General features: G+C 34.6%; 5 protein-coding genes across 7 annotated transcripts; 2 read left to right on the top strand and 3 right to left on the bottom strand.

Moving 5' to 3' along the window:
* Positions 1-239: 239 nt before the first annotated feature.
* On the top strand, positions 240-5,020 carry LOC18612494 (acetyl-CoA acetyltransferase 2). 2 transcript variants are annotated; one of them, XM_007049316.3, is made up of 14 exons: positions 246-348; positions 1,256-1,320; positions 1,703-1,801; positions 1,908-2,081; positions 2,181-2,286; positions 2,365-2,503; positions 2,587-2,664; positions 2,746-2,811; positions 2,967-3,052; positions 3,389-3,488; positions 3,609-3,719; positions 3,807-3,848; positions 4,006-4,197; positions 4,700-5,020. In XM_007049316.3, exons 2-13 carry the CDS (start codon positions 1,275-1,277, stop codon positions 4,180-4,182), a joined length of 1,224 nt encoding a protein of 407 aa, XP_007049378.1. In that variant the 5' UTR covers positions 246-348; positions 1,256-1,274; the 3' UTR covers positions 4,183-4,197; positions 4,700-5,020. The 2 variants fall into 2 exon arrangements, with proteins under 2 accessions (XP_088661714.1, XP_007049378.1); XM_088805588.1 differs by having other exon boundaries at positions 240-348; positions 2,181-2,503.
* A 677-nt stretch (positions 5,021-5,697) lies between these two features.
* LOC18612495 (protein NOI4-like) lies at positions 5,698-9,021 on the top strand. Its single transcript, XM_018128784.2, has 3 exons — positions 5,698-5,857; positions 7,534-7,716; positions 8,589-9,021. Exons 1-3 carry the CDS (start codon positions 5,756-5,758, stop codon positions 8,631-8,633), a joined length of 330 nt encoding a protein of 109 aa, XP_017984273.2. The 5' UTR covers positions 5,698-5,755; the 3' UTR covers positions 8,634-9,021.
* Positions 9,022-9,223: 202 nt separating this feature from the next.
* Positions 9,224-11,549, bottom strand: LOC18612497 (transmembrane emp24 domain-containing protein p24beta2-like). The gene is made up of 4 exons (XM_088806046.1): positions 11,414-11,549; positions 11,114-11,176; positions 10,914-11,021; positions 9,224-9,774 (listed from the first exon to the last, which is right to left on the bottom strand). The coding sequence occupies exons 1-4, from the start codon at positions 11,547-11,549 to the stop codon at positions 9,641-9,643; spliced, it is 441 nt and encodes a 146-aa protein (XP_088662172.1). The 3' UTR covers positions 9,224-9,640.
* Positions 11,550-15,841: 4,292 nt separating this feature from the next.
* LOC18612496 (transmembrane emp24 domain-containing protein p24beta2-like) lies at positions 15,842-18,516 on the bottom strand. The gene is made up of 4 exons (XM_007049321.3): positions 18,005-18,516; positions 16,864-17,050; positions 16,664-16,771; positions 15,842-16,254 (listed from the first exon to the last, which is right to left on the bottom strand). The coding sequence occupies exons 1-4, from the start codon at positions 18,224-18,226 to the stop codon at positions 16,121-16,123; spliced, it is 651 nt and encodes a 216-aa protein (XP_007049383.3). The 5' UTR covers positions 18,227-18,516; the 3' UTR covers positions 15,842-16,120.
* Positions 18,517-19,167: 651 nt separating this feature from the next.
* On the bottom strand, positions 19,168-22,205 carry LOC108662795 (uncharacterized). 2 transcript variants are annotated; one of them, XM_018124385.2, is made up of 6 exons: positions 21,689-22,201; positions 20,820-21,137; positions 20,684-20,729; positions 20,306-20,600; positions 19,781-19,844; positions 19,168-19,609 (listed from the first exon to the last, which is right to left on the bottom strand). In XM_018124385.2, the coding sequence occupies exons 1-6, from the start codon at positions 22,052-22,054 to the stop codon at positions 19,397-19,399; spliced, it is 1,302 nt and encodes a 433-aa protein (XP_017979874.2). In that variant the 5' UTR covers positions 22,055-22,201; the 3' UTR covers positions 19,168-19,396. The 2 variants fall into 2 exon arrangements, with proteins under 2 accessions (XP_017979874.2, XP_017979878.2); XM_018124389.2 differs by lacking the exon at positions 19,781-19,844 and having other exon boundaries at positions 19,416-19,609; positions 21,689-22,205.
* Positions 22,206-23,493: the final 1,288 nt, after the last annotated feature.

Here is a 23,493-nt window from a genome sequence, read left to right on the forward strand (position 1 = left end):
TAATGATAAAACTAAATATTTGAAAAAAAAATATTTTTCATACAAATATCTCTATCTCTAATATAAGAAAACAAAAACCTAAAATAACTATGAATTTTTTACAATTTGAACAAGTTCACAACAACATGACGATATATATAAAAAAAAAAAAAGAAATTAAAGAGGACGTAAGAGTCAATAAAATATTTGTAATAGGTTGATGAGGGAATAAATATCCATCGTGAGGCACGTGCTCGACCATTGTGCTTCTCCTTCCACTATATATACTTAGTACCCAGTCGAAAAAATTTCAGTTCATCATTCCTCTCGGTTCTCCATCATTTTGTAACAAAAGAAAGATCTACACAGGTATTTCTCCAATAACTCACTTTGTTCTTCACCCTTCTTTTTCAATTTTTCTACTTTCTCCAAAGAATTCTCGGGTTTAGTTCCTTCATGTAGATATATTCCGTCTTTCAATCGCGACGTTTTCCCGCACTTTCTTCCCCGTTTTTCCCTCGCATTTTCTTGCTCCATGTTAAACGTTTCATTCCTTTGATTCTGCTCTTTTTTATCCCCTTAACCGTGATTTTCGATCTTATTTAATTCTGATTGAATTTCTTGCTCACATCAGATCTATCTTTATCTTGCAAATTTCTTGTTTATACAGCATTTTTTATTCTTTTTATTCTATGTTATTTCCCTTTTTTTCCTTCTGTTTTGAAGCTTTTTCCACCTAATTACTACAGTGGAATTTTTTGCCATATATTATCTGAAAGTCAACGTATCTAAGAAGCAGAATATTTATGTATTTCCATATGTATTTTGTTAATTAAAGATTATGATCATGGTAAGAAATACTCTCTTCTTTATTTTTTTTCGATTAAGGTATAATATTTTGATTAGCCATATTTTACTCCAATTTGTTTACGGATTGAAGCATGGAGCTTAAAGTAATGAGTAAAATACATGTTCTTTTAGATCAAACTTTTTGGGTTGGTGATTGAAAATGTCGATATTCTTTTGGCTTTCAGTCTTTCGCTTTAATTCAAAGTTCCCCACATGCTTTTGCTGTGAAGTTTAATAACAATAAAAGAAACAAAATTTTCTCTAATGATACCCACACAAAGCTTGTGTTATTCAACAGTTATGACTACTCTTTTTACTATAATTATTAGTATTTTGTTTTTATTTTTTCGACACATTAGTAGAAGTATTATCATTAGTATTATGTTTTTATTAAGAAAAAGCTCATCCTGATTTCTACTTGCTGTAGACCCATTTGAGATTCACCTATGGCTCCAACAGCGGCAGCAGCTTCGGATTCAATTAAGCCTAGAGGTATAAAATTTTTTACGTCTTGATGCATCTAGAAAGTTTGCACAATTGATGACTTTTACAGTTGGATTATTAATTTATACATTTGGTGGTCGAGTTCAAAAACTCCACAAGCGGTTTTTATTCACTTATTATACAATAACCCAACTAATAGTTGAATAAAGATTTGCTTATTTATAGTTTGAAAGATGTAAGCCAAGTGTATAAACCCGCCTGTTTGACTTGCATAGATAATAATCCTTTACCGTAAGTGCTCTAGCCTATAAAAATTTAAAATGATTGAGATCATGTTAAGACAATAGGTTGGTCATCCCTCAAGAAACCTAAAACTTCAAATTTCATCTTGCTGATGGTTTGTTCGATGTTCACTGTATGTTTTGTACAGATGTTTGTGTTGTTGGTGTCGCACGCACACCAATGGGTGGATTTCTTGGCTCTCTTTCATCTTTATCTGCCACCAAGCTTGGATCAATAGCTATAGAAGGTTTGATTCGAAAAACTTTGGTTTACCTGTCTGATGTTTGGGTTAATATTTAAATATTTCGGATGCTCTTCCATATTTCTTAATTGCTATATACGTCAACTTGCAGCTGCTCTTAAAAGGGCGAATGTTGATCCATCACTCGTGCAAGAAGTTATCTTTGGCAATGTTCTCAGTGCAAATCTAGGGCAGGCTCCAGCTAGACAGGCTGCATTGGGCGCAGGAATTCCTAACTCTGTTATCTGTACCACCGTGAACAAAGTCTGTGCATCTGGGATGAAAGGTGTGCACTTTATGATTTAAGAGTTACTGTTTTTAATACCTTAAAAGGAGTATTTATTAAATGATTTTTTTCCTTTCTTTTTGCTTGGGGGTATTGCAGCAACAATGCTTGCAGCACAGAGCATTCAATTGGGCATCAATGATGTTGTTGTGGCTGGTGGCATGGAGAGCATGTCTAATGCACCTAAATATTTGGCAGAAGCAAGGTTAACACGTCTCTCTCATTCAGGGTTCCCATGTTGTTGTATACGAGTTGCGATTTCTGATTCAGTATTAGCATGCAGGAAAGGATCTCGGCTTGGGCATGATACTCTTGTTGATGGAATGATGAAAGATGGACTATGGGATGTTTATAACGATTGTGGCATGGGCAGCTGTGCTGAATTATGTGCAGAGAAACATGTTTTTACAAGGGAGGACCAGGTATTATGTTCTCTCAAGGCCACTTAATGAATAAGACTTTCTTGCCTGGCTTGAAATTTTGACTTATCTTCATATTTCTGCAGGACAACTTTTCTATTCAGAGCTTTGAGCGTGGTATTGCTGCCCAACAGGGTGGTGCCTTTGCATGGGAAATTGTTCCGGTTAGACATATATTCTTAATATTAAGCTTGTGCATCATTAAGTATGTACTACTGTATATAACTAAATTTAGTACCGTGCAGGTTGAAGTTTCTGGAGGAAGGGGAAAGCCATCCACCATAGTTGACAAGGATGAAGGTTTAGGAAAGGTAAACATAATTTAGAACCATCCATTAGTTTTCTTACTTTGCTGCTTTGTTTTCTTTTCTTCTTTCTTTTCATCTCTTTAAGTTTCCTAGATATATCACTTAGATATTAGATCACTGGAGTAATGGGTGTTTTTTAAATATTGCTTTCATTTCAGTTTGATGCTGCAAAATTGAGGAAGCTGCGACCAAGTTTCAAGGATAATGGAGGCACTGTTACTGCTGGCAACGCCTCTAGTATCAGGTCAACTACTTATCTTTATTTACTTATATACTTAGGCCAGACTTTCATTTATGTCAAGCCATAATCAAATTGGGAATGCTTAAGTAAAAGAACCTTTTGACTGAATTCTACAGTAAACAATTTGGTCTTCTTATATTGGTAGCTTATTTTCCACTTTGATAAATCATTAACGATAGGACTCTTATTTAGGGTTGTGCAATCATGCAGTTGCATGTTTGGTCAAAATATTACTTTTCATTGGTTCATTTTGAGGAGTGATTTTCAATTTGACCTTGTAAGTCGTTTAAGGACATGATCTGGTGTTTGTAATTAAAGTGAAATTGGTCTTGTTGACAGTGATGGTGCTGCTGCTTTAGTCCTAGTGAGTGGAGAGAAGGCACTTAAGCTAGGACTGCAGGTGATTGCAAAAATTACGGGATATGCTGATGCTGCTCAGGTACTTTCATATGTTTAAATTTGAAGAAATGGTTAGAGAAACTGCCAAATCAGAAGTCTCAAACTTTGCTTTTGAAATTAAGTGGTGTACAACGTTATACTTACATTAGAGTGACTCCAGGCACCAGAGTTTTTCACAACAGCTCCTGCCCTTGCTATACCAAAAGCTATTTCAAATGCTGGCCTGGATGCTTCTCAAATCGATTACTATGAAATAAATGAAGCCTTTGCTGTAAGATTCCATTCCTTTTTCTAAATGTATTATTTTCTTATAATTGATGAAGTTGGCAATTTTGAAATAATGCATCATTCTCTGCAGGTTGTGGCTCTTGCAAACCAGAAACTGCTTGACCTTAATCCAGTGAGTTCTTAAACTAATAGAAACCTTTTTCTCTCTCTTGAAATCATCTGGTTATGTATTTTCAAGTTTAAACCTTTGAATATGAAATGCTATAAGTGAGGTACAGATGGAGGCCATATGCTTAATCTGAAGTTTTTTCCTCCTTAAATGGTTACAGGAGAAGGTTAATGTGAATGGTGGAGCTGTATCATTGGGACATCCTCTGGGTTGCAGTGGAGCTCGTATCTTGGTGACACTTTTGGGGGTATTGAAGCAGAGAAATGGGAAATATGGAGTTGGTGGTGTTTGCAATGGAGGTGGAGGTGCATCTGCACTTGTTGTGGAGCTTTTGTAAGACTTTTTATGTTTGGTAAGTCTCGTGATTAAAGTAGTTATCAACTCATAATATTGCTGACTTAGCTCAATATAGACTATGCTATCTCAAAGGAATTTTGTTTTTTAAATTTAAACACTTGGTAGTAAGTAGTAACTCTTAATCATTAAAAACTGCATAAATGAATGATCTTCCGGTCAATGCAAGAGAAAACAGTCCTTTTTTTTTTTTTATCGTTAGTTGCTCTTATTTCAAGTAAAAAATCAATTATTCATCAAAGGTAGGAAATCCTTTCTGCTTTGGGTATGCGTTGTGTGTTGGAATATTTGTGTCCAGTGAAAGAATCCATTTGTGGCAAGGATTTTAAGGCTTAAGATCTAGCTTCCTTCCTTTGCAACTAGAAAATGAAATTAATATCTTTAGATACCTAATTTGGTTTTGACGAGGGTAATAAGTTTTTTAAACTCCTTAAATCAAATTAAGCATTAATTATGTATTAAATAATGCCTCCAGGTTTGATTAGCACTTTCTTTTTCAGGTTTGAGATGATGTTGTGGAGGATAAACCCATGCCGCCAACGACAGTTTTATGTAGTGCAATTTGATCTTAATTTTTGCTTTTACTCCCCAATAAGCTGTAGCAATTCTTGATTAGCTTTGAGAAGAAATATATTTATGATCTACTTCACATTTCTCTGTTTTAGCTGCTTTTCTGCAAGTTCGGTACTTGAGTTAGCGTGGGGACAAGTTTGATGATATAGGAATAGGCGTAGAACAAACCTTAAAAGGCTATGTCCGGCCTAGTGATTGCGATGCGACGTTGTTGGATGCTCTTAATTGACGTTGTTGGATATCACCAAGGATTCAATTTATCTTATTAAAATGTTAGAATATGAAAACTCATGGTTAGGTGAGCCATGAGGGTCCCTATTTAATGAACTCGCATCAAACTTCGTTGTTGTGCTAAACCATCGAATCTTGGTCTTACAGCCCGGCTTGAATAATGCTATTTGAAAACGATTGAGGCCCTTACTTCTAAATCAAGATCAGTTAAAAGGTTTATTTAAGAATATAAGTGAAAATATCACTTTTAAAGTCTTATGTAGGAACATATTTTCTTAAATTGATAAATAAATATATCATTTCGAGAAATGATAATGAATGGCTATTGCATTCCCCAAGAGTTGAATAAACAATTGGTCCACATTTCCTATGATTATCTTATGTAATGATGGGTTACACAGTACTAATCTTGTGTTGTTACACAGTAATATAATATCGGTATCATAGTTTGGAGGGATTATTAGGGCCTAACACGGAATGGCATGCCTACCATCTATCCCCCGCTGTCTCTTCACCAATGGCAAATTGGCAATGGTTTTCAAAGAATGAGAAGAAAAGTTGGGAAAGGTTATCTAATGGGTGGGTGCGCCTGCGACTGCATAGCTGGAAAATAATCAATAAAAAGAAAATAATAGAAAAGAAGAATAAGAAGAGTGGGCTACCACCAATCCTAGTCCACATTCATCTCCACCTCTCTCTGTCTCTCTCGGCCCAATTGGCCCACCTTCCTTCTCTCTCTCCCTTGTCTGAAAATGACAAATCAAAAACTAATCAGAATCATCAGAAAGGAAAAAGGAGGAGAGGCACAAATACCAGAGCGATTCTCTGCATCTCTCCCTAAGGAAATCATGGCGGTAACTTCCCTATTTCCTTGTTCCCATCTCTTTTTCATATTCCCATACATGTATATAATCCTATTTATTTATCTACGCCTATCCTTTTTACGTTTCATTTTAAGATTGGATTGATCTTTTTTTTAATTGTAAATTTTTGCTTTTAATATTGTTTTTTGCATCTGCTTATTGTTGCTGAATGTTTGTAATTTATAAATTTCGATTTGTTTATTCGTTTTTCGAATGAATTTGTTGGCCTTCATATTAAGTTGTTTCTTTTCCTTAATTAAATTCTCTGTTCCATTTGCTTTTTTGAGATGCTGTGGTTATGGATTTCGATAAAAAAATAAATAAATAAAGATTTTTGTTTATTTGTTCCTCTTTCTCAGCTTTTAATTTTACGGATTAGGCTTTCAAATTTATCTCATTTTTTAAAATTTAAATTTATTTTACCATTTCCTTTTATTTATGGATATCTATTTTATCTTTATATTTACAATTGCGAATTGATTTCCTAATTCTCAAGTTCATACGTTTTTTGGGAGTTTGATGGATCACATTGCCCAATTTTCTTCTTTGATACTTCCCGTGAATCTTCAACAAACTCAATCACTCATTGCTTGTAATTTAATTATGCTACCAGGTTTCATCTCGAAATCAAATTACATAATTGGTTGAAACCTGCAAATGAAATCATTATTAATGTTTCACCGTATCAGTGGTGCCTTTTGGTTATTTGGTGTGCCAGCTTGTTGTTTATGTAGCTATTGTTAATTAGTATGTATTTCTCAGATTCAATAATTCTTTTGTTAATCAAAGATTATTCAGACTTCTGTAAATTTGATTATTCCTTATCTTATTGAGAAATAGTTGTTTTTAGCTATCAAAGTTATTCTTGTTGGTGTGGTGTCATTGTTTCTCCTTTTCATTTGTATATGTATTTTCTTAGATATCCTAATATGAGTTGGAAGTTTAGCTGAAGGGAAACCTGAAATGTGTTGTCAGCGAGGGCTTTGATTTTTTCTTTTCCCCAGATACATATAGACTCACCAAGTTTTGGCTACACAACAGAAAATTCCTCTCTCCGTCCCCTTTAACCACAGCCCCTTATTTTCAGGATTGAAACCTGAGACCACCCAGTTGCAGTCTCAAGTTCTAACCACCAGATGTCCTCATGGGGACATCAGTAAGGACCTTGATATGTTTATTTAAAAGTGAACATTTATGAATGTTTTCGTTGTGTATGCCTGTATTTGAACTATAAAGAATAGTTATTTGCAAGCATAATAGAGAGTAACTGCAGGTGGAAAATGTTAAAATATACGGGATAAAGGATTTTATGACTGCTTATCGTAGTGTCAATTCTGCATGTCCTGTTTTAATGATAGGAATAAGTTGTATGTACATACAGTATCTATGCTCTCAATGTTGTCCTACCTTGTTTTAAATTGTTTAGTTTCTGCTTGTTTCCTCTGTTATTGCTTAGTACTATAGTTATTTGAAATTCTGTGTCTATGTCATTACATGTCAAGTCCATCTTCATGAACCAGCCATTTTTTATCATATCTCCTTTCTTGATTGGGCAAACATCATGAACCGGCAGCTAGCATTTAAGAAGGTTGAATCACCTTCATTAATGTATCTGGCAGGTTTCTTTAAGTTCATGGATCCCTTACATGAGCTGCTATAATATGCAGGACAAGGGTCGACCATTACCAAAGTTTGGTGAATGGGATGTCAATGACCCTGCATCAGCTGAGGGATTTACAGTTATCTTCAACAAGGCTAGAAATGAGAAAAAGACAGGTGGCAAGGTTGACTCACCAGGGAGAAAGGACCCCACATACAAGCAAGGGGCTGTTCTTGGAAAGCCTCAATCTGTAAGTAGTAATCCTGCTTATGCTTTATTTTTATTGCATTTACAGAGAAATTTCTCCAGTTTTTTTGCTTTGAGCACTTACTCATAAATGTCTTGAAGCATTACTTTTCTCACTCATAAATGTCTTTTCAAGGATGCTCATGATTTTTTTCTACTATGAAATAATTTCTGTGTATTGAATTTATTTTTATACAGACCTTGTCACCTTTTGTTATTTAGCAATTTGTGGAATTCTCTTCTGGCATTCAAAAAATTGTGATATTTTTAAAGTTATATTTGTTTTCTAGTACCATGTTCATGCCCCCTTTGGACGCTTCCTTTTCCAATTTATCAAAGAGAGAATGGTCCTACTTGGAGTGGATTGGTAAGGGTCCTATCATCTAGCATTTTGCATATAGTGACTGCTCTTAAACTTGGATCTGCAAACTTATCCTTGTCAGTTCCGGCTGTGTCAAAACATAGTAAAAAAGTGGAAACAGAAGGATGGAAAGCTAACATCTCCTTCAATAGTGCATTGATTTGTTTGTATCACCATCTTTTTTGATTTCTCCTCCATTGATGTCACTTTCTGATTTGTACAAATGCCATCATGTGACATTCTTGTCCTCTTCTGTGTTTTCATTTCATCTGTATTTTTAACACACTATTTATTGTTCTTTGACCATTTCTTTGAGGGTCATTAGAAGTGTCTAGCTTGTTAGTGCAATGTGTTATTTGGGCAGCTTCTTGTTCTCTCTGGGACCCCTTAAGCAAGGGCACATGTGTATGTGCACGGTTTGAATTTTTGGTGGGGCTGCTGCTAATTTTTCATGATATTTATGGATTCACAATATTGAATATATATATATTTTTTTTCAATGTTGTGAAATGCAGCAGAAAAAATGGTTTTGCTGTATACAAGCTGCTCATGCAGACTAAAGAGGTGGCTCTTACAGCGTAAGAGCTTCCAAAAGAAAGGATTAATTATCTACACCATGGCCATGCCCGTTAGCAATGATCCAGAAGACTGGAGCTGTATGAGCAGCTATGATAGGTCCTGGTGGAATGTGTTAGTTGCCAGTTTGAGCAATGGCGATGATGTGAGCGTGGGACGAGAGAAGAATGTAGTTTTATGTTTATGTGCACTGCTGGGTTGTTACTTGCATATTTTTTGCTCCCTTGTTTATTCAAATATGTTATGTTATGGGTTGACACTATTGTTTGTGACATTTGTAATGTAATCTGTATTAATTTTTTGGGTGGACCGGATTTTCTTGTGTGTACCTTCATATATCTAATACTAAATCAAACTCTCCCTTTTCTCAAATTTTTTTCTCTTGGAAGATCATAATAATGCTATCAGATTTTGGCAAAAAGTGTGCTCCATATGATGCATGAAAAGATTAAAGACGTTGTGAGTGGCAGGACAAATTTGTCTTGTACATTTAACATGAAGGTGCAATCTTTTGGCCTTGGCATATAACTTCTTGTGTGATGCTGTTGTGAGAGAAGTGTGTGTGTGTGTGTGTGTGTGTGATAAGGCCTTGGCAGCATATTCTTGATACATTGCACCATATTTTTTATTACCTTTGGCAGCTTAAAACAGTTGTTTATATATTATTTCCGAAAGAAAGATAATTAACAAATTAACGGAAAAGAAGGAAACATAACCTTGCTGAAAAAAATCAATACTGATGTGTTCCACTCAGAATGAATAAGATAATTTGGTGCCACAAAAATGAGCCACCTTCCAAAAAACAACCTTCGCGTCTGATGCCACAACATTGAATTACTCTCTGTAAACCTTCTCTACGCAAGGTCCTAAATCAGATGGAGGGCAGGCACTGTCATAGTCGTGGTCAAATTTGGTACACAACTGCTGCTAGTTAAACCACAGATCAGACGAACTTCCAGCTTGGAGTAACATAATCAATAAACACCCATGGCTAGACTCTGGATGTTCCAAGTTTTCGTTCGAATAATCGTCTCAGAAGGTAAACTTGAAGGGTGCTAGCCCCAATAAGTGCAGCTGATTCAAGCATTGCCTTGTGAATTGCTCGACGACCCATGCTATCATTCACTGCAGTCAAATTATAGCAAAAGCAAAATGAATTTTGCTTGTCTATTCCTTGGGACAAGTTAATAGCTAAAGCTATATGACCATGTGTAAAAGGACAAAAAGAAGAGCAAAAAGAAAAATGGCAACGGACAATTTTTGTACCATAATTGTCAACTAAACCAAGCCTAGTATTCATGGCAGCAGAACTCAGCCCCCTTTCTAACAGGACAAGATTTTGACTGACAAGAAGTGGAACGGATCCAAATATCTTTAAAATAGGGATAGATACGCTAGGAATTGGCCATGGATTGATGACATAGCATAATTAGATCTGATAATTCGTGTTAATGTATCATAAACGTGTCAGATACGATTAGACACGAAACACATTAAAACTAAATACAAACACGACACGTTTAACATTCGTATCTTAAATTTAAAATAAGTACACATTTAATACACGTGTAACACGACACGACACGACATGATTAATATGTTTATTAAGCGTGTTAATATACGACACGATACGACACGATTAACATGTTTATTAAGCGTGTTAATATACGACACGACACTATTAATAACACGTTTAACACGATTAACACATTTAACATGATTAAATAAAAATATTTACAATTAAATATAATTTTATTATTTAAATTTAAAATCGATAATTATAAAAATAATTATAATAAAATAAAAATAATAATAACATCAAATAATCACTAAAAATTAATAATTAAGATTGAGCATGTATAATTACATTATACTTTTTATAAAATTAAAAAAAATTATTAAAATAATTATTTAAAATTTTTTATATAATATTAAAATAATTTTTAACTATTAATTTTTAATAGGTTAATAAATGTGTCACGTATACACGTTTAAATACGATAACATGATTAAATAAATATGTTTAAATGTATTTTAAACGTGTATGATATAATTAGACACGAAACATGTTAACTTTAAACTCAAAACTTGTTTAACCTTTATCTACTCGCATCGTGTTAACACATCGTGTTTAAAATTGTTAGATCTAAGCATAACTATTACCGCTTTTTGACAGGAAGCATTTAGAGCAAGGCTTTCAAGGATTCGCAGTGGCAAGAAGTACAAAATATTGAAAGAGAGCAAAAACAGTTCTTCTAAGCTACCTATTGCCTGTCGGTCAGTCTGAGCCTCTATCCAGTGCTGTTCGAATTGGATGTTGTAAAGAGCTTCCTCCAACTTTGATATCTGCTCAATCAAGGGGGCAATATGCTCTGCAGACATCATTCAACAGGAAGTAATCATTTTTCCTCTTTTAAGGGGTTATAGACGGGGATAAAAGGAAGCAAGGGAACATGTTACTCACCATCCTTTGCATGCTGCTCCTGGTTTGCAAAATGCGCAAGCTTTACATCAAAGTCAATGATTTCTGACCAAAGCGCAGCAAGGAAATCAAACAGCACAACTTAATTGAAAACCCGCAGCATGTCTGATTGGAGTTGAACTCCCTCTTTTGAGAGACTGTCAGCCCTCTGGTTTGCCTCGCGTTTGATGTGATGAATCTCCTAATCTCCTAGTTTCTCTTTCATCCTCTCAATCTGTATCAATCATTTATGCATCCTCCAAGGCGCACTAACCGGTGACCAAATCCATTTAACCACATTACTCGAATCACTTTCAATAACAAGTTTGTGACCATCATTCGACCTTGAAACCGCGAATATCATCATCGCTTCCTTCACTGCTCTAACCTCTGCCAAGTTTAAATCCACAATGCCAATGGATTTTGCAAAGATAATCATCGATTCTCCTTTAAAAATAAATATTGTTTACTTTTTTTTTAATTGAAAACGTAGATTCGAAACTTATTTTTTTAGATAAAAATCATATACTAATTAACAAGTCAAATATATGAATACATAATTATGTGTTAACTTGTTTCAATTTGTTCCTAATAATGATCTCAAGCTATACAATGAGAGATAATTTTTTTTCTTGTTTCCTAAATTTCAATCATTTGTCGACACATTTCCAACATTACCACTCCTATGATATAATACAAGTCAAAAACAAAGGTGATCAAACCTGTTGGGTTGAGGACCAAGCTTTAATGCACCATTGGGCACTCATGGTGGAGTTCATAAATCATACATTTTGATCAATCAATGCCTGTATATGCAAGCAACATTACAAGCAACATTTGCAGATAATGTAAGTAACTGAAAAAGAGTTGCTTCTTTGTAGGGATTCATGTCTGAACATTACATTGTTGCATTGAACGTGACAGAATTTCTGTAACTTGCCCAGCCTCACTTGAATTCCTAAGGTTTGAGATTACAGCAGAACTCCACCAGACAAACTATCTCTGTTCAACCCCAAAACCAAGAACAGGCCGCATGAAGGAAACCTTTATTTAAAAATGTTTTGCAATCCATCGAAGATCCTTAAAGCTCTCAGTTCACCACTCCTCATATCCCTCAATCTCTTCCTCAGTATCTGGAACCGTTCACATAAGCAGAATGAAGCAGAAGCATCAGGTCAGGAAGCAAGATATAAATTATTTAGCAGCAGTATATGCTCCTAACTTCATGGTCTAAATTCCTTATTTTCATGAAACAATATGCCCAGTACCTAGAACATGCAACATCTAATATTTTGCACTAATGAATCCTTGGCATACTCAAGACCTTAATTCAGTGAACATAAGTGGTGGGATTTGGTAGACAGAATATGAAGTACTTCAATTCTCAAGCAACCAAAAATGAGTACTTCACTCGATAACAAGGGAAAAACACTGCCTAAGCAGATTACTAACTCAAAACTCAGCATCCAATCGAGGGAGCTCAAACAACAGATTATAAGTGATATGTTATGAAACAAGCATCAACATAGATGCGCTAAACAACTTAAAAAGAAATTTGAAAAATCAAACGAGGTTTAGTCTTACATATTGAGCACGAAATAGTATTCTCTGCTCACTTGTACATAAATCTACTGCTAGCTGTTTCATAAACACTCTTCGGTTTAGTTGTTTTGGAGATGTCACATCCAAATCCATGGAGCCACATGCCTATAAAAGAAATTACCAAGAATTGCACACTGAATATGAGGTATTTAAGACGAGCCCTATCTATATCAAATCAACCCTTTTTCATTTTTATGGTAACTTCAATCTAAGTAAAGTTTTCCAAGTCCTGAAAAAAGATATTTCTCTCACCTGCAAGAATTTGGAGTATTTTGATATGCTTGACTCGCAACTGTCTAGAATAAATTGCCGTGCTTTTTCTTCAATTTCAGGGTATCTTAAGTCCTTCTTGGTAATAGATTTATTTGATGCTGCAGCAGCCATCTGGAGAAGCAACCATTAGGAGTTCAATAATCAAAATTTATTCCATGATTTAGTGGATAGAGTTCTCAAACCTCTTAAAACTGCCGGCTCATGCTTGGAGGGCTGACTGCCAGGTAAGCATATGCCATTAACTCCAGTGGCCAACCAGTGATTTGTATTGGATAACACTGAGAACTGCCAGAAAGGTTCACAGATTTGATATGAGAAATTAAAATGTAAAAAAACTAAATATAGATAACAGAGGAAGCACAAATCATAAATATAGATAACACATTTAACTCCCTAATGAATCAACCCCAAAAATCTAGGACTACTAAAACAAGATTAAATTAAAAAATGAGTAAAAAACATTTATCCAGCTTACGCAGACAATCCATGCTTCCTTAAAGCTTCCAACTTCTCCTTATAACATTTGTCAGATTTTTTAAGCGATAGAGGGAGCTCTACTGAATCACTAGGATTTGTGCCCTCTTTTGGAGCAAATCCATAAGATAACAACAGCTCTCCATTAGATTTTTTGCCATATGATATGAAAACCTGCATAAAATGATGGAAGCCGACATTTCAAACTTTGCCAACTAACATGATATTAGTGGTCCAAACTCCAAACTCTGAGGTTGTTCATGCTTACAACAGATTAGCACGTCTATGATCATTAAGAAACTGATTGATAATATGTTACTTTAAAGGGTGAATCCTAGCTTCAAAATGTATCAACCAAATATGGTGTTCAACGGTGAGAACAAAATTTATAAGTATCTTAATATACGGGAATGTATGTAAGGATACATATATAGTGTGCGTGTGTGCAGGCACTCATGCACGAGTGCAAAGAAGTGGCTGCATGCTCTCATGCATACAGGTAGTAAGAAAAAGAACACAATGTTTCCACCTCCCGTTTAAAAAATTAATTGCAAATTCCCTTGAATAGATCTCATGAAGCTTCCAAATCTGAAATACTTTAGCAACCGGCTTTTTTGGAAGAAGTAGTAATCTTTGAAACAAAATCATTAATGACAACCAAATAATAATATAAGTTATATATATGATGTACATTTTGTGAAAGAAGAAGTAATTGTCTAAAGAAAATCATTAATGACAACCAAATAATAATTTAAGTTCTATGTATGATGTACATTGCTCTCCCTTCACATACATAGTCATATAAGAAAAGTAAACAAAAAATCTTTCAGCAACAACTTTATTATTGCTCTAATCTTCTATGATCCCTATGATCAAATAAAATATATGTCAAAATCTCATTTACCTGCTCACCTGGCTGATAAGCCCGATCTGTTGTAAAGACAACCCCCTGTGATCATTTGTCATAATCCAAAAATGTTTCCACCTTAACCAAAAAAAGACAAGCGAAGGTACTAATTAGATTAATTATATATCTTGTATGCATCCTTTATAAAGAAAGACTTCTCTACATCCCACAGCTATGGTTGAGCATATCTGCCCAAGGAACAAGGCAACCTTTTCATCCATTGAAGGTAGCCTCACCTGTTTTTAACAGCAAAATGAAAGTTTTAACTTTTCCATTCTTATAAATCAACTATCCTCTCCTGCACTTTGTGTTAAACCTCTAAATAAGCCCCAATTACAGAACATTTACAATGCAAAATTGTATGCAATAAAGTCACAAAGTTAGTGGTATCAAAGGAGACTTGAGAAGTACAGCATCATTTACCTCTTTAGTTAAATTTTAAGGCAGAGATATATAATTTCAAATAATTTATTCTACATAAAAATTCGAAGCCGTTTAACATTGCTACTGGCATACGTAAACATTTTCCAGGTGACCTGGTCAAGGATTTAAAAGTTGAGAATTTTAAGAAAAACACAAAAACATAAAATTAAGAACTTTCTCACTTTGACAACTGACTTAATTTCCAGGCAGAATTGTGGGATCAATTTGACTTAATTTCTATATATATATATATATATTTCAATGTTGTGAAATGCAGCAGAAAAATGGTTTTGCTGTATACAAGCTGCTCATGCAGACTAAAGAGGTGGCTCTTACAGCGTAAGAGCTTCCAAAAGAAAGCATTAATTATCTACACCACGGCCATGCCCGTTAGCAATGATCCAGAAGACTGGAGCTGTATGAGAAGCTATGATAGGTCCTGGTGGAATGTGTTAGTTGCCAGTTTGAGCAATGGCCATGGGGTGGGCGTGGGACGAGAGAAGAATGTAGTTTTATGTTTATGTGCACTGCTTGGTTGTTACTTGCATAATTTTTGCTCCCTTGTTTATTCAAATATGTTATGTTATGGGTTGACACTATTGTTTGTGACATTTGTAATGTAATCTGTATTAATTTTTTGGGTGGACCTGATTTTCTTGTGTACCTTCATATATCTAATACTAAATCAAACTCTCCCTTTTCTCAAATTTTTTTCCCTTGGAAGATCATAATAATGCCATCAGATTTTGGCAAAAAGTGTGCTCCATATGATGCATGAAAAGATTAAAGACATTGTGAGTGGTAGGACAAATTTGTCTTGTACATTTAAAATCAAGGTGCAATCTTTTGGCCTTGGCATGTAACTTCTTGTGTGATGCTGTTGTGAGAGAAGTGTGTGTGTGTGTGTGTGCGTGTTAGATAAGGCCTTGGCAGCATATTCTTGATACATTGCACCGTATTTTTTATTACCTTTGGCGATTTACAACAATTGTTGTTTATATATTATTTCCAAAAGAAAGATAATTAACAATTTAACAGAAAAGAACGAAACATAACCTGCCGAAAAAAATCAATACTGATGTGTTCCACTCAGAAAGAATAAGATAATTTGGTGCCACAAAAATGAGCCACCTTCCAAAAACACAACCTTGGCTTCTGATGCCACAACATTGAATTACTCACTGTAAACCTTCTCTACGCATAGTCATAAATCAGGTGGAGGGCAGGCACTGTCATATTCATGGTAAAATTAGGTACACAACTGGTGCTAGTTAAACCACAGATCAGATGAACTTCCAGCTTGGAGTTACATAATCAATAAACACCCATGGCTACACTCTTGATGTTCCAAGTTTTCGTTCAAATAAGCGTCTCAGAAGGCAAACTTGAAGGATGCTAGCCCCAACAAGTGCAGCTGATTCAAGCATTGCCTTGTGAATTGCTCGAAGACCCATGCTATCATTCACTGCAGTCAAATTATAGCAAAAGTAAAACGAATTTTGCTTGTCTATTCCTTGGGACAAGTTAACAGCTAAAGCTATATGACCATGTAAAAGGACAAAAAGAAGAGCAAAAAGAAAAATGGCCACGGACAATTTTTGTACCATAATTGTCAACTAAACCAATCCTAGTACTCATGGAAGCAGAACTCAGCTCCCTTTCTAACAGGACCAGATTTTGACTGACAAGAAGAGGAACAGATCCAAATATCTTTAAAATAGGGATAGATACGCTAGGAATTGGCCATGGATTGATGACATAGCATAACCATTACCGCTTTTTGAGAAAAAGCATTTAGAGCAAGACTTTGAAGTATTCGTGGTGGCAAGAAGTACAAAATATTGAAAGAGAGCAAAACAGTTCTTCAAAGCTACCTATTGCCTGTCGGTCAGTCTGAGCCTCTATCCAGTGCTGTTCGAATTGGATGTTGTAAAGAGCTTCCTCCAACTTTGATATCTGCTCAAGCAAGGGGGCAATATGCTCTGCAGACATCATTCAACAGGAAGCAATCAATTTTCCTCTTTTAAGGGGTTATAGACGGGGATAAAAGGAAGCAAGGGAACATGTTACTCACCATCCTTTGCATGCTGCTCCTGGTATGCAAAATGAGCAAGCTTTACATCAAAGTCAATGGTTTCATGGTAAGGAGACTTGTTGTAGAAGCAGAAACGGTAAACCCCTTTCTGTTGGACCACAAACTCATATTTTTCACTTGTCTTGTCACGAAAATCATGAATCTGTTCTCCGGAAGGTCCCCTTATCTGAGAACCAAAACAAGTTTAAGCTTAATGAGTGGTTTAAGAACACTTGTTAAGATGTTACTTTTGAAAATATTTTTATATTAAATACATTACTGATAATTAATATGATGATTTCCAATACATTAAATGAACAAATGAATTTAAATAGTAACCTCAACAAGTGTTCTGAGAGAACATGTTCAGAAAGATCCCATATTCATTTGTTTAGCGTCCGTCACATGTTTAAAGTGCTTGTCATCCAATGTCCGAAACTCTAGCTGAGATAATTAATTTTAATAGAGCCCTTTAACTCTTGGACATAGGTCACTATTGGATTTTTCTCCTGAATAATACCTTCCATTCTCATCAAATTCACCTCTAAACTTCTTCTGACGATTATAGATTTAGTCATAGTAAACCAAGCAGAAGCAGCAAAAGAAAAAGAGGGCTATAAAACCATCCCGGATATTAAAGGGTCTTGGATGTACAACCCAAAACAACAAAAACACTTAACTAATTGATGCATCTCCGTATATTCATACTAATACAGATCATCACTACCTATGTACTTCCCATACTCTCCCCATTTTCATGAGGTTTACAAGCTAATTGGAAGAAAACCATCTAATTTAGTGCCTATTGTTCTTGTTTAAACCAATTATCAATAAGAAAAAGCCTCCTGGAATAACCAAAACATCTTATCCCATCTATTCCAGAAAGCATAAACAGAAAAAAAAAACACAAACATAGACGTCCAGAAAATGTCCACATTCACACAAAAATCTTGCAGGAAATATTTTCTTCCCACTAACATTCTTTTGCTAACTTCTCTCACATAATTACCCTTTAATTCGACATTTCAATACAATAACCATTGAACAACAAACAATAAACCATCTATCTATCTGATAAAACAAGTCGAACCCCATATTGCCTAAACTAATGAAAAGGCGAAAGGAAGAAACAGAAACGTACCACAAGATCGATACCTTCGTCGCTAAAATGCCAAGGGGAATCAGCCTTAATGACGACGAAAGAGACATGAAGAGTGTCTCCTTCGTACTTGGCGTCGTGAGATAGGCATTCTTCTCTGTCTATCACAAATCTCACTCCTTGTGTTCCTTTTAAACTCCACAGAAACAAACCCATTGCAATCCATGCAATTTCAACGCTTCTCTTCCATCCCTTTCCCGCCATCTGATGTACGAAACACTAAGAACCTAGGAATCAGATCCCTGCTTCTTCTCAGTAAAGACCAGATCAGAGATAAATTAAGAAAACTTCAATAATGTCAATAGCTAGGAGTCTTGTCTGTTCAAAAATCTAATAAGGGTGTAATTTATTTTAAACAAAAGAAAAAAGGTTCTTCAACCGAAGAATTAGTTTAGCTTTTTCTTTCTTTTCTGTTTCCAGTTTTAGAAACAGGAAGAAGGTAGAAGAACAGATCACCAACGTTAAAGTGGCGTTTGCCAAGGAAACTCATACTTGATGAGTTGGACAGGGACTTCCTGTCACTCTTCTTTTTCTCAACTCCACGATGTCGTTTAAGCTGGCTTTTGTCTCACTCACGTGTCGGAACTTGATTGGAGGAGACGACACCATAACCAATAGAACTGTTCCACGTCCTCCTTAGACAAGCCTACTAATTTTATTAGTTTTAATAATATTATAACTTATATTATATATTATGGGGTTTTTTCTTTTCAATTAACATCCTGTGATAACTTATATTCCCGAAAGAATTCCCAATTAAATACAACTTTGGGAAGAAGTTAGTTCCAGCAAGTAATCCTGGCTTAGGATCTCAAGGCATGTTGCCCAGATTGTTCACTGCAAGAACTGAGTTTGATCATACCCAAATCTCAATACTGTTTGTACCTAACTTATTTAATTACAAAAAAAGGCAAAACGAAAGGATGAAGAGAGCGAGCAGAGGATCCATCCTGCTTATAAGACTCGACCGTTTCAGGTGAAATTGCCTAAATATAACTTTGGGAAGAAGGTTGATGCCCGACTTCCAAAGCTCTATTACTCCAAGATAAATCCAGAAGAATTAAAAGAGTCAGATCCAGAGAAGAACAGAGGCTTGTAACTATTTACTTCAAATTTCAGCAATTATCATCTCCGACCAGACACAATAACCACAAAAAAACTGCTATTAAATCATAGATTTCGAATTTACATATGAAATCGCCAAGTATAGTCAGCTGCACAACTTAAACACACAAGCACCATGGCTATACAACCAAAATTTGCTTTGCGTAGTCACAGTTACTGGTATTTGATTTTTTTTTTCTCTACAACATATGAACATTGTGTATCAGAGATAATCACCTTCGAGCAAAGACACTCGATACGTGAAAGAACCTAGGATTTATCTGGCAGTTGCACCAGTTGATTGCTAGAGAAGGCTATGCTTCTCTCTTCCATGCACAGCTTCTTGTAAAGTCCCTGTTGATGAGCAATAAACTGCAAGAATAAATCCCTTAGCTCCTTAGCTCTCTTGTATTCCTCAGACCCAAAACAAACAAGCTTCAATTCATTGCTAAATCCACCACCACTTCTGTTACGTAATTTTTTCTGTAAAATGCAAATGCTAAATCAAATATTTGTATGTTTGAAACTGGATAGTGTTAAAAAGGCATGAAGGTCCAAATGCTAGTAAGATACTGGTTTAATGGGGTATGCATGAGCATCTTTAGACCTTTCATTCTACTGAAAATAGAATTAATACACTTGTATAAGACTTACAGGGGATTCAAGCATCACAGTCCAATGATCATTCATTGACATTTTTTCAGCGGCCACCCATGGTCTGCAGGCAGTGGTATGAAGGGATGATCTAAGAACAACTCTAAAGTATAACACTCCAAAAAAATTGCACCAGAGTTTGGCTGAATGTAAAGCTAAATTGACATCATTGATTCACTTCCCAAGGCATTCAACTAAAAAAAACTCGTCAACCAACTTGAGTAAAACTATTTGCAGGGAAGACAAACTTGCAAAAAGGTAGCTAGGGGATGCAAAAAGAACAGGAATTAACAATTTAATTACCATAAGAATGGATTATGCAAATCCAATTTAGGAAAAAAAGAAAAGACAGAAAAGAGAAATGCGAAAGGGAAAGCTATATATATGAGCCAATGACCAACAAGTAAATGCTGATGGGTTCAATAACAGCACAAACAAAATGATAGAATCATTGCTTAATGAAACTAATTCTATCTTGTATAAAGTCTACAAGGGCAACACAACCATGCATACGTTATCACATACCTCCCATTTGAGGACACAACAAAGTGATTAGGATTGTCCAAAAAACCAAACAACTGTTCAAGATCTTTTCTGCAATCCAACACAATGACACCATTGGTATATAACTCCCATGGTAAACTTGGAAAAATATATACTTGAGATGCAATTGAAGTTTGTTTATGTATGAATTCGAGAACTGTTGATGAAGACAATTCTTTTTCAAGATTCTGAACTAGTATCATGTGATACTTTTTATCCCCTCCTATATCAGTATCCTGCCTATTTTCACTACGAATTTTTGCACCTCCTATAACAGCTGCAATCAAAATCCAATATTACAACAATGAATATCTATCAATTGTAATTGAAAATTTATTGCAACCAAAAATAAAGACAAACCTTCTGATGGCCACACTTTACTCAAAGAACGCTGAGAACACTTTCCCTACAAATAGGCAGACATAGCATCAGTTTTCAATCTATTGCTATGTGCTTAGACAAAAACTCTCTAAACATCACAAACACAAGAAATTACTTGTCTTGATCTCCCAATAGAACTTAGCTTCTGCTTGACAATTGGGCTACCATTTGCTTCATGTCGAAAAACAGGATTGAAAGCAACATCATCAATAGTGTCAGAACCTAATTTACACAAAGCTTTCTCTATTTTCTGCGTTGCTATCTCCATAAAAGTTGCAAGCTTTGGCTCTAACTCTGCACTTTGGAGAAGGCATATATTTGCGACCCCCTTTTCCACTACATTCCCAACGTTAGGGCCATGTAGCCAAAAGAGCAGGAAGGTACACTCACACTCTTCTTGTCCATTTACATTAGAATGCTTCTTATGCACCACCTAAAAAATAGCCCACTTTCTAAATTCAATAGAAATATGAACTCAACATAACTCTTTATATAAAATAAAGCAAAGGCAAACAATATTTCCAAGAATAAACAATTAAAATTAACCTTTATCAACAACAAAATGCATGATTTTCCCTTTTTAGTATAGAATTACTATATTAAAAGCAAAAAATACAAAAAAAAAAAAAAAACAGTAACAACAAAATGAAGCCCTTTTATAGTTTCACCAAATGGAAGCAATATCAGAGGGAAAATTTGCAAATATGCAAGACCTTTATTCAAAGCACAACTTAGAACAAATAAAATGTGTTATATAATGGGTTTTAACTCTTTAATGATGAACAAATTAAATACACTCATACTATTTTTTTCTTTTTGAGCCAAGAAAACGTATACTGTGTTAGTCACCTTTGGTTCCCAACAATGTAGCATCAATACGAAAAATAAAGGGAAAAATAATAAAAGTAAACAATGAATATGAAAACCCATTTTGGTAAAGGCACGAGAAGTTTGAAAGGACGTAAGCGAAAGAGTTGTACGGACTTCATCGACAATGGCATCGTAAAAGAGATTGTCGTCGTCGCCCAAAGAATCAGAAGCACAAACACGCATGCCTCGGACGATCTGGTAGCAGTCGCGATCCTGGAGCTGGGCGGAGACCTTACGGAACCTTCCTATGAAGTCGTAAAGCTCGTCCTCGGACTTGAAACCTTCGGCGAGGAAAACGTTGTCGTGTTCCGCAGGGAAGTTTTCGTACTTGACCCTTAGCTTATCACCTCTCTCGCCCTCTAACGATACTCGAACACTATACCAGGCGTCGTCTGGGTACGACCGAAACTCCGTGTTGTAGCTTTCCTCCGCCGATGAAACCTCCTCCACCGAGGAGTTGTCATCGCCGAAATGAGACATTATTTTTCTAGAAGTTTAAGCTGTGTCGCTTGGGTTTTGGGGGGTTTGCAGGGAAAAGCCTTTGAAAGGAGTGCAGGTTTTTTCCACATAAATATTCTTAATTGCAAACAGTAAATGTATGTGCAGCAATTTGGCTTTATTTTGGATCATCAAATTCTATTTTTCCTTTTTTTTTTATCTTTTGTATTTTTCACAAACAAAACCTGGCCGTGATTTTGTAAAGGAGAATTCTTATCTTCCTCAAATTGGTAATAAAAATGTATCCCTTTTGCTTTTTTTTTTTTTATTTTCTTAAAATAAAAATGCTTTTGATTTTAATTTTGACATTTTGTTTCACGTAAGAAGATAAAAAAATGAAATAATTATTGTGTGAAATTAAATTAAAGTAAGAATAACTATTATATAGTTTGATTTTTAAAATAAAACTATTATTTTATTTTATTTTAATATTTGATTGATAAAATAATTTTAAAATAAAAAAATATATATGAATATACGTGTGAATGTCCGTTGCACTCTTCAATCCTTTAAATCTATGTATCTAATTGTGTAAATTCATTCTTATTTTGTAAGTGCATTCCATGTATATGCATTCTATTTACTAAGTTCATTCTCTCTACATGTATTCATTCTCTTATTTATTTAAATTTATTCTCCCTCCATTTATAGTACTTGAACAAAAAAGAAAATGAAAAATCTTCTTACTTTCTTAATACTTCTTTCAAATTATATTTCACAACAACAACTTCCATTTATTATAATTTGTAATTTAAAATATTTAATTTTTTATAATTTATTACAAATATGATTCAAATGTATTAAAATTTTAATATCATTATTTTCTTTTCATTTTTTAAAATATTAAAATATTTATAATTTATTTAAAACATTAATAATTTATAATAAAACTTTATTTTAATTTTGTTTTTTTTCCAAATTTCAATTTTAAAATATTAAAATATAATAATTTATAATTTATTTAAAATACAAATAATTTATTTATAACCAAAATATTAATATAATTTTTTCAACTAACTGTTAAAATGGAATCAATACAATGGAACATCGATCTCACACTCTACCACTAGATCTATTGCAAAATCAACCCTTGCTGAGATCTAATGCTCCTTACGGTCAGATCTAGTTGTGGAGTTGATGCTTCTCATGACTAAATCTAGTTATGAAATGCTGGATTGGCCATCGTCGTTGAAAGAACTGATGAAAGATGACGACAATGGAGGAAATTTAAGGTTAGGTTTTAATAATAATAATATATATATATATATAAATTGTCATTTCATAAAATCATTAAAGATATTTTTGTCTAAAAAATTTTTCTACCTCCTTCTTGGCTTGCAAAATAACTATTAACAAAGGAAAAATTCAATAAGAGCTAACTTTTCTTTTTGCATTAATAAGTTTGATGTAATGTTTTGTAT

This window comes from Theobroma cacao, chromosome 1 (genome assembly GCF_053813885.1).
Source record: "Theobroma cacao isolate CCN51 chromosome 1, ASM5381388v1, whole genome shotgun sequence".
NCBI classification, from domain to species: domain Eukaryota; kingdom Viridiplantae; phylum Streptophyta; class Magnoliopsida; order Malvales; family Malvaceae; genus Theobroma; species Theobroma cacao.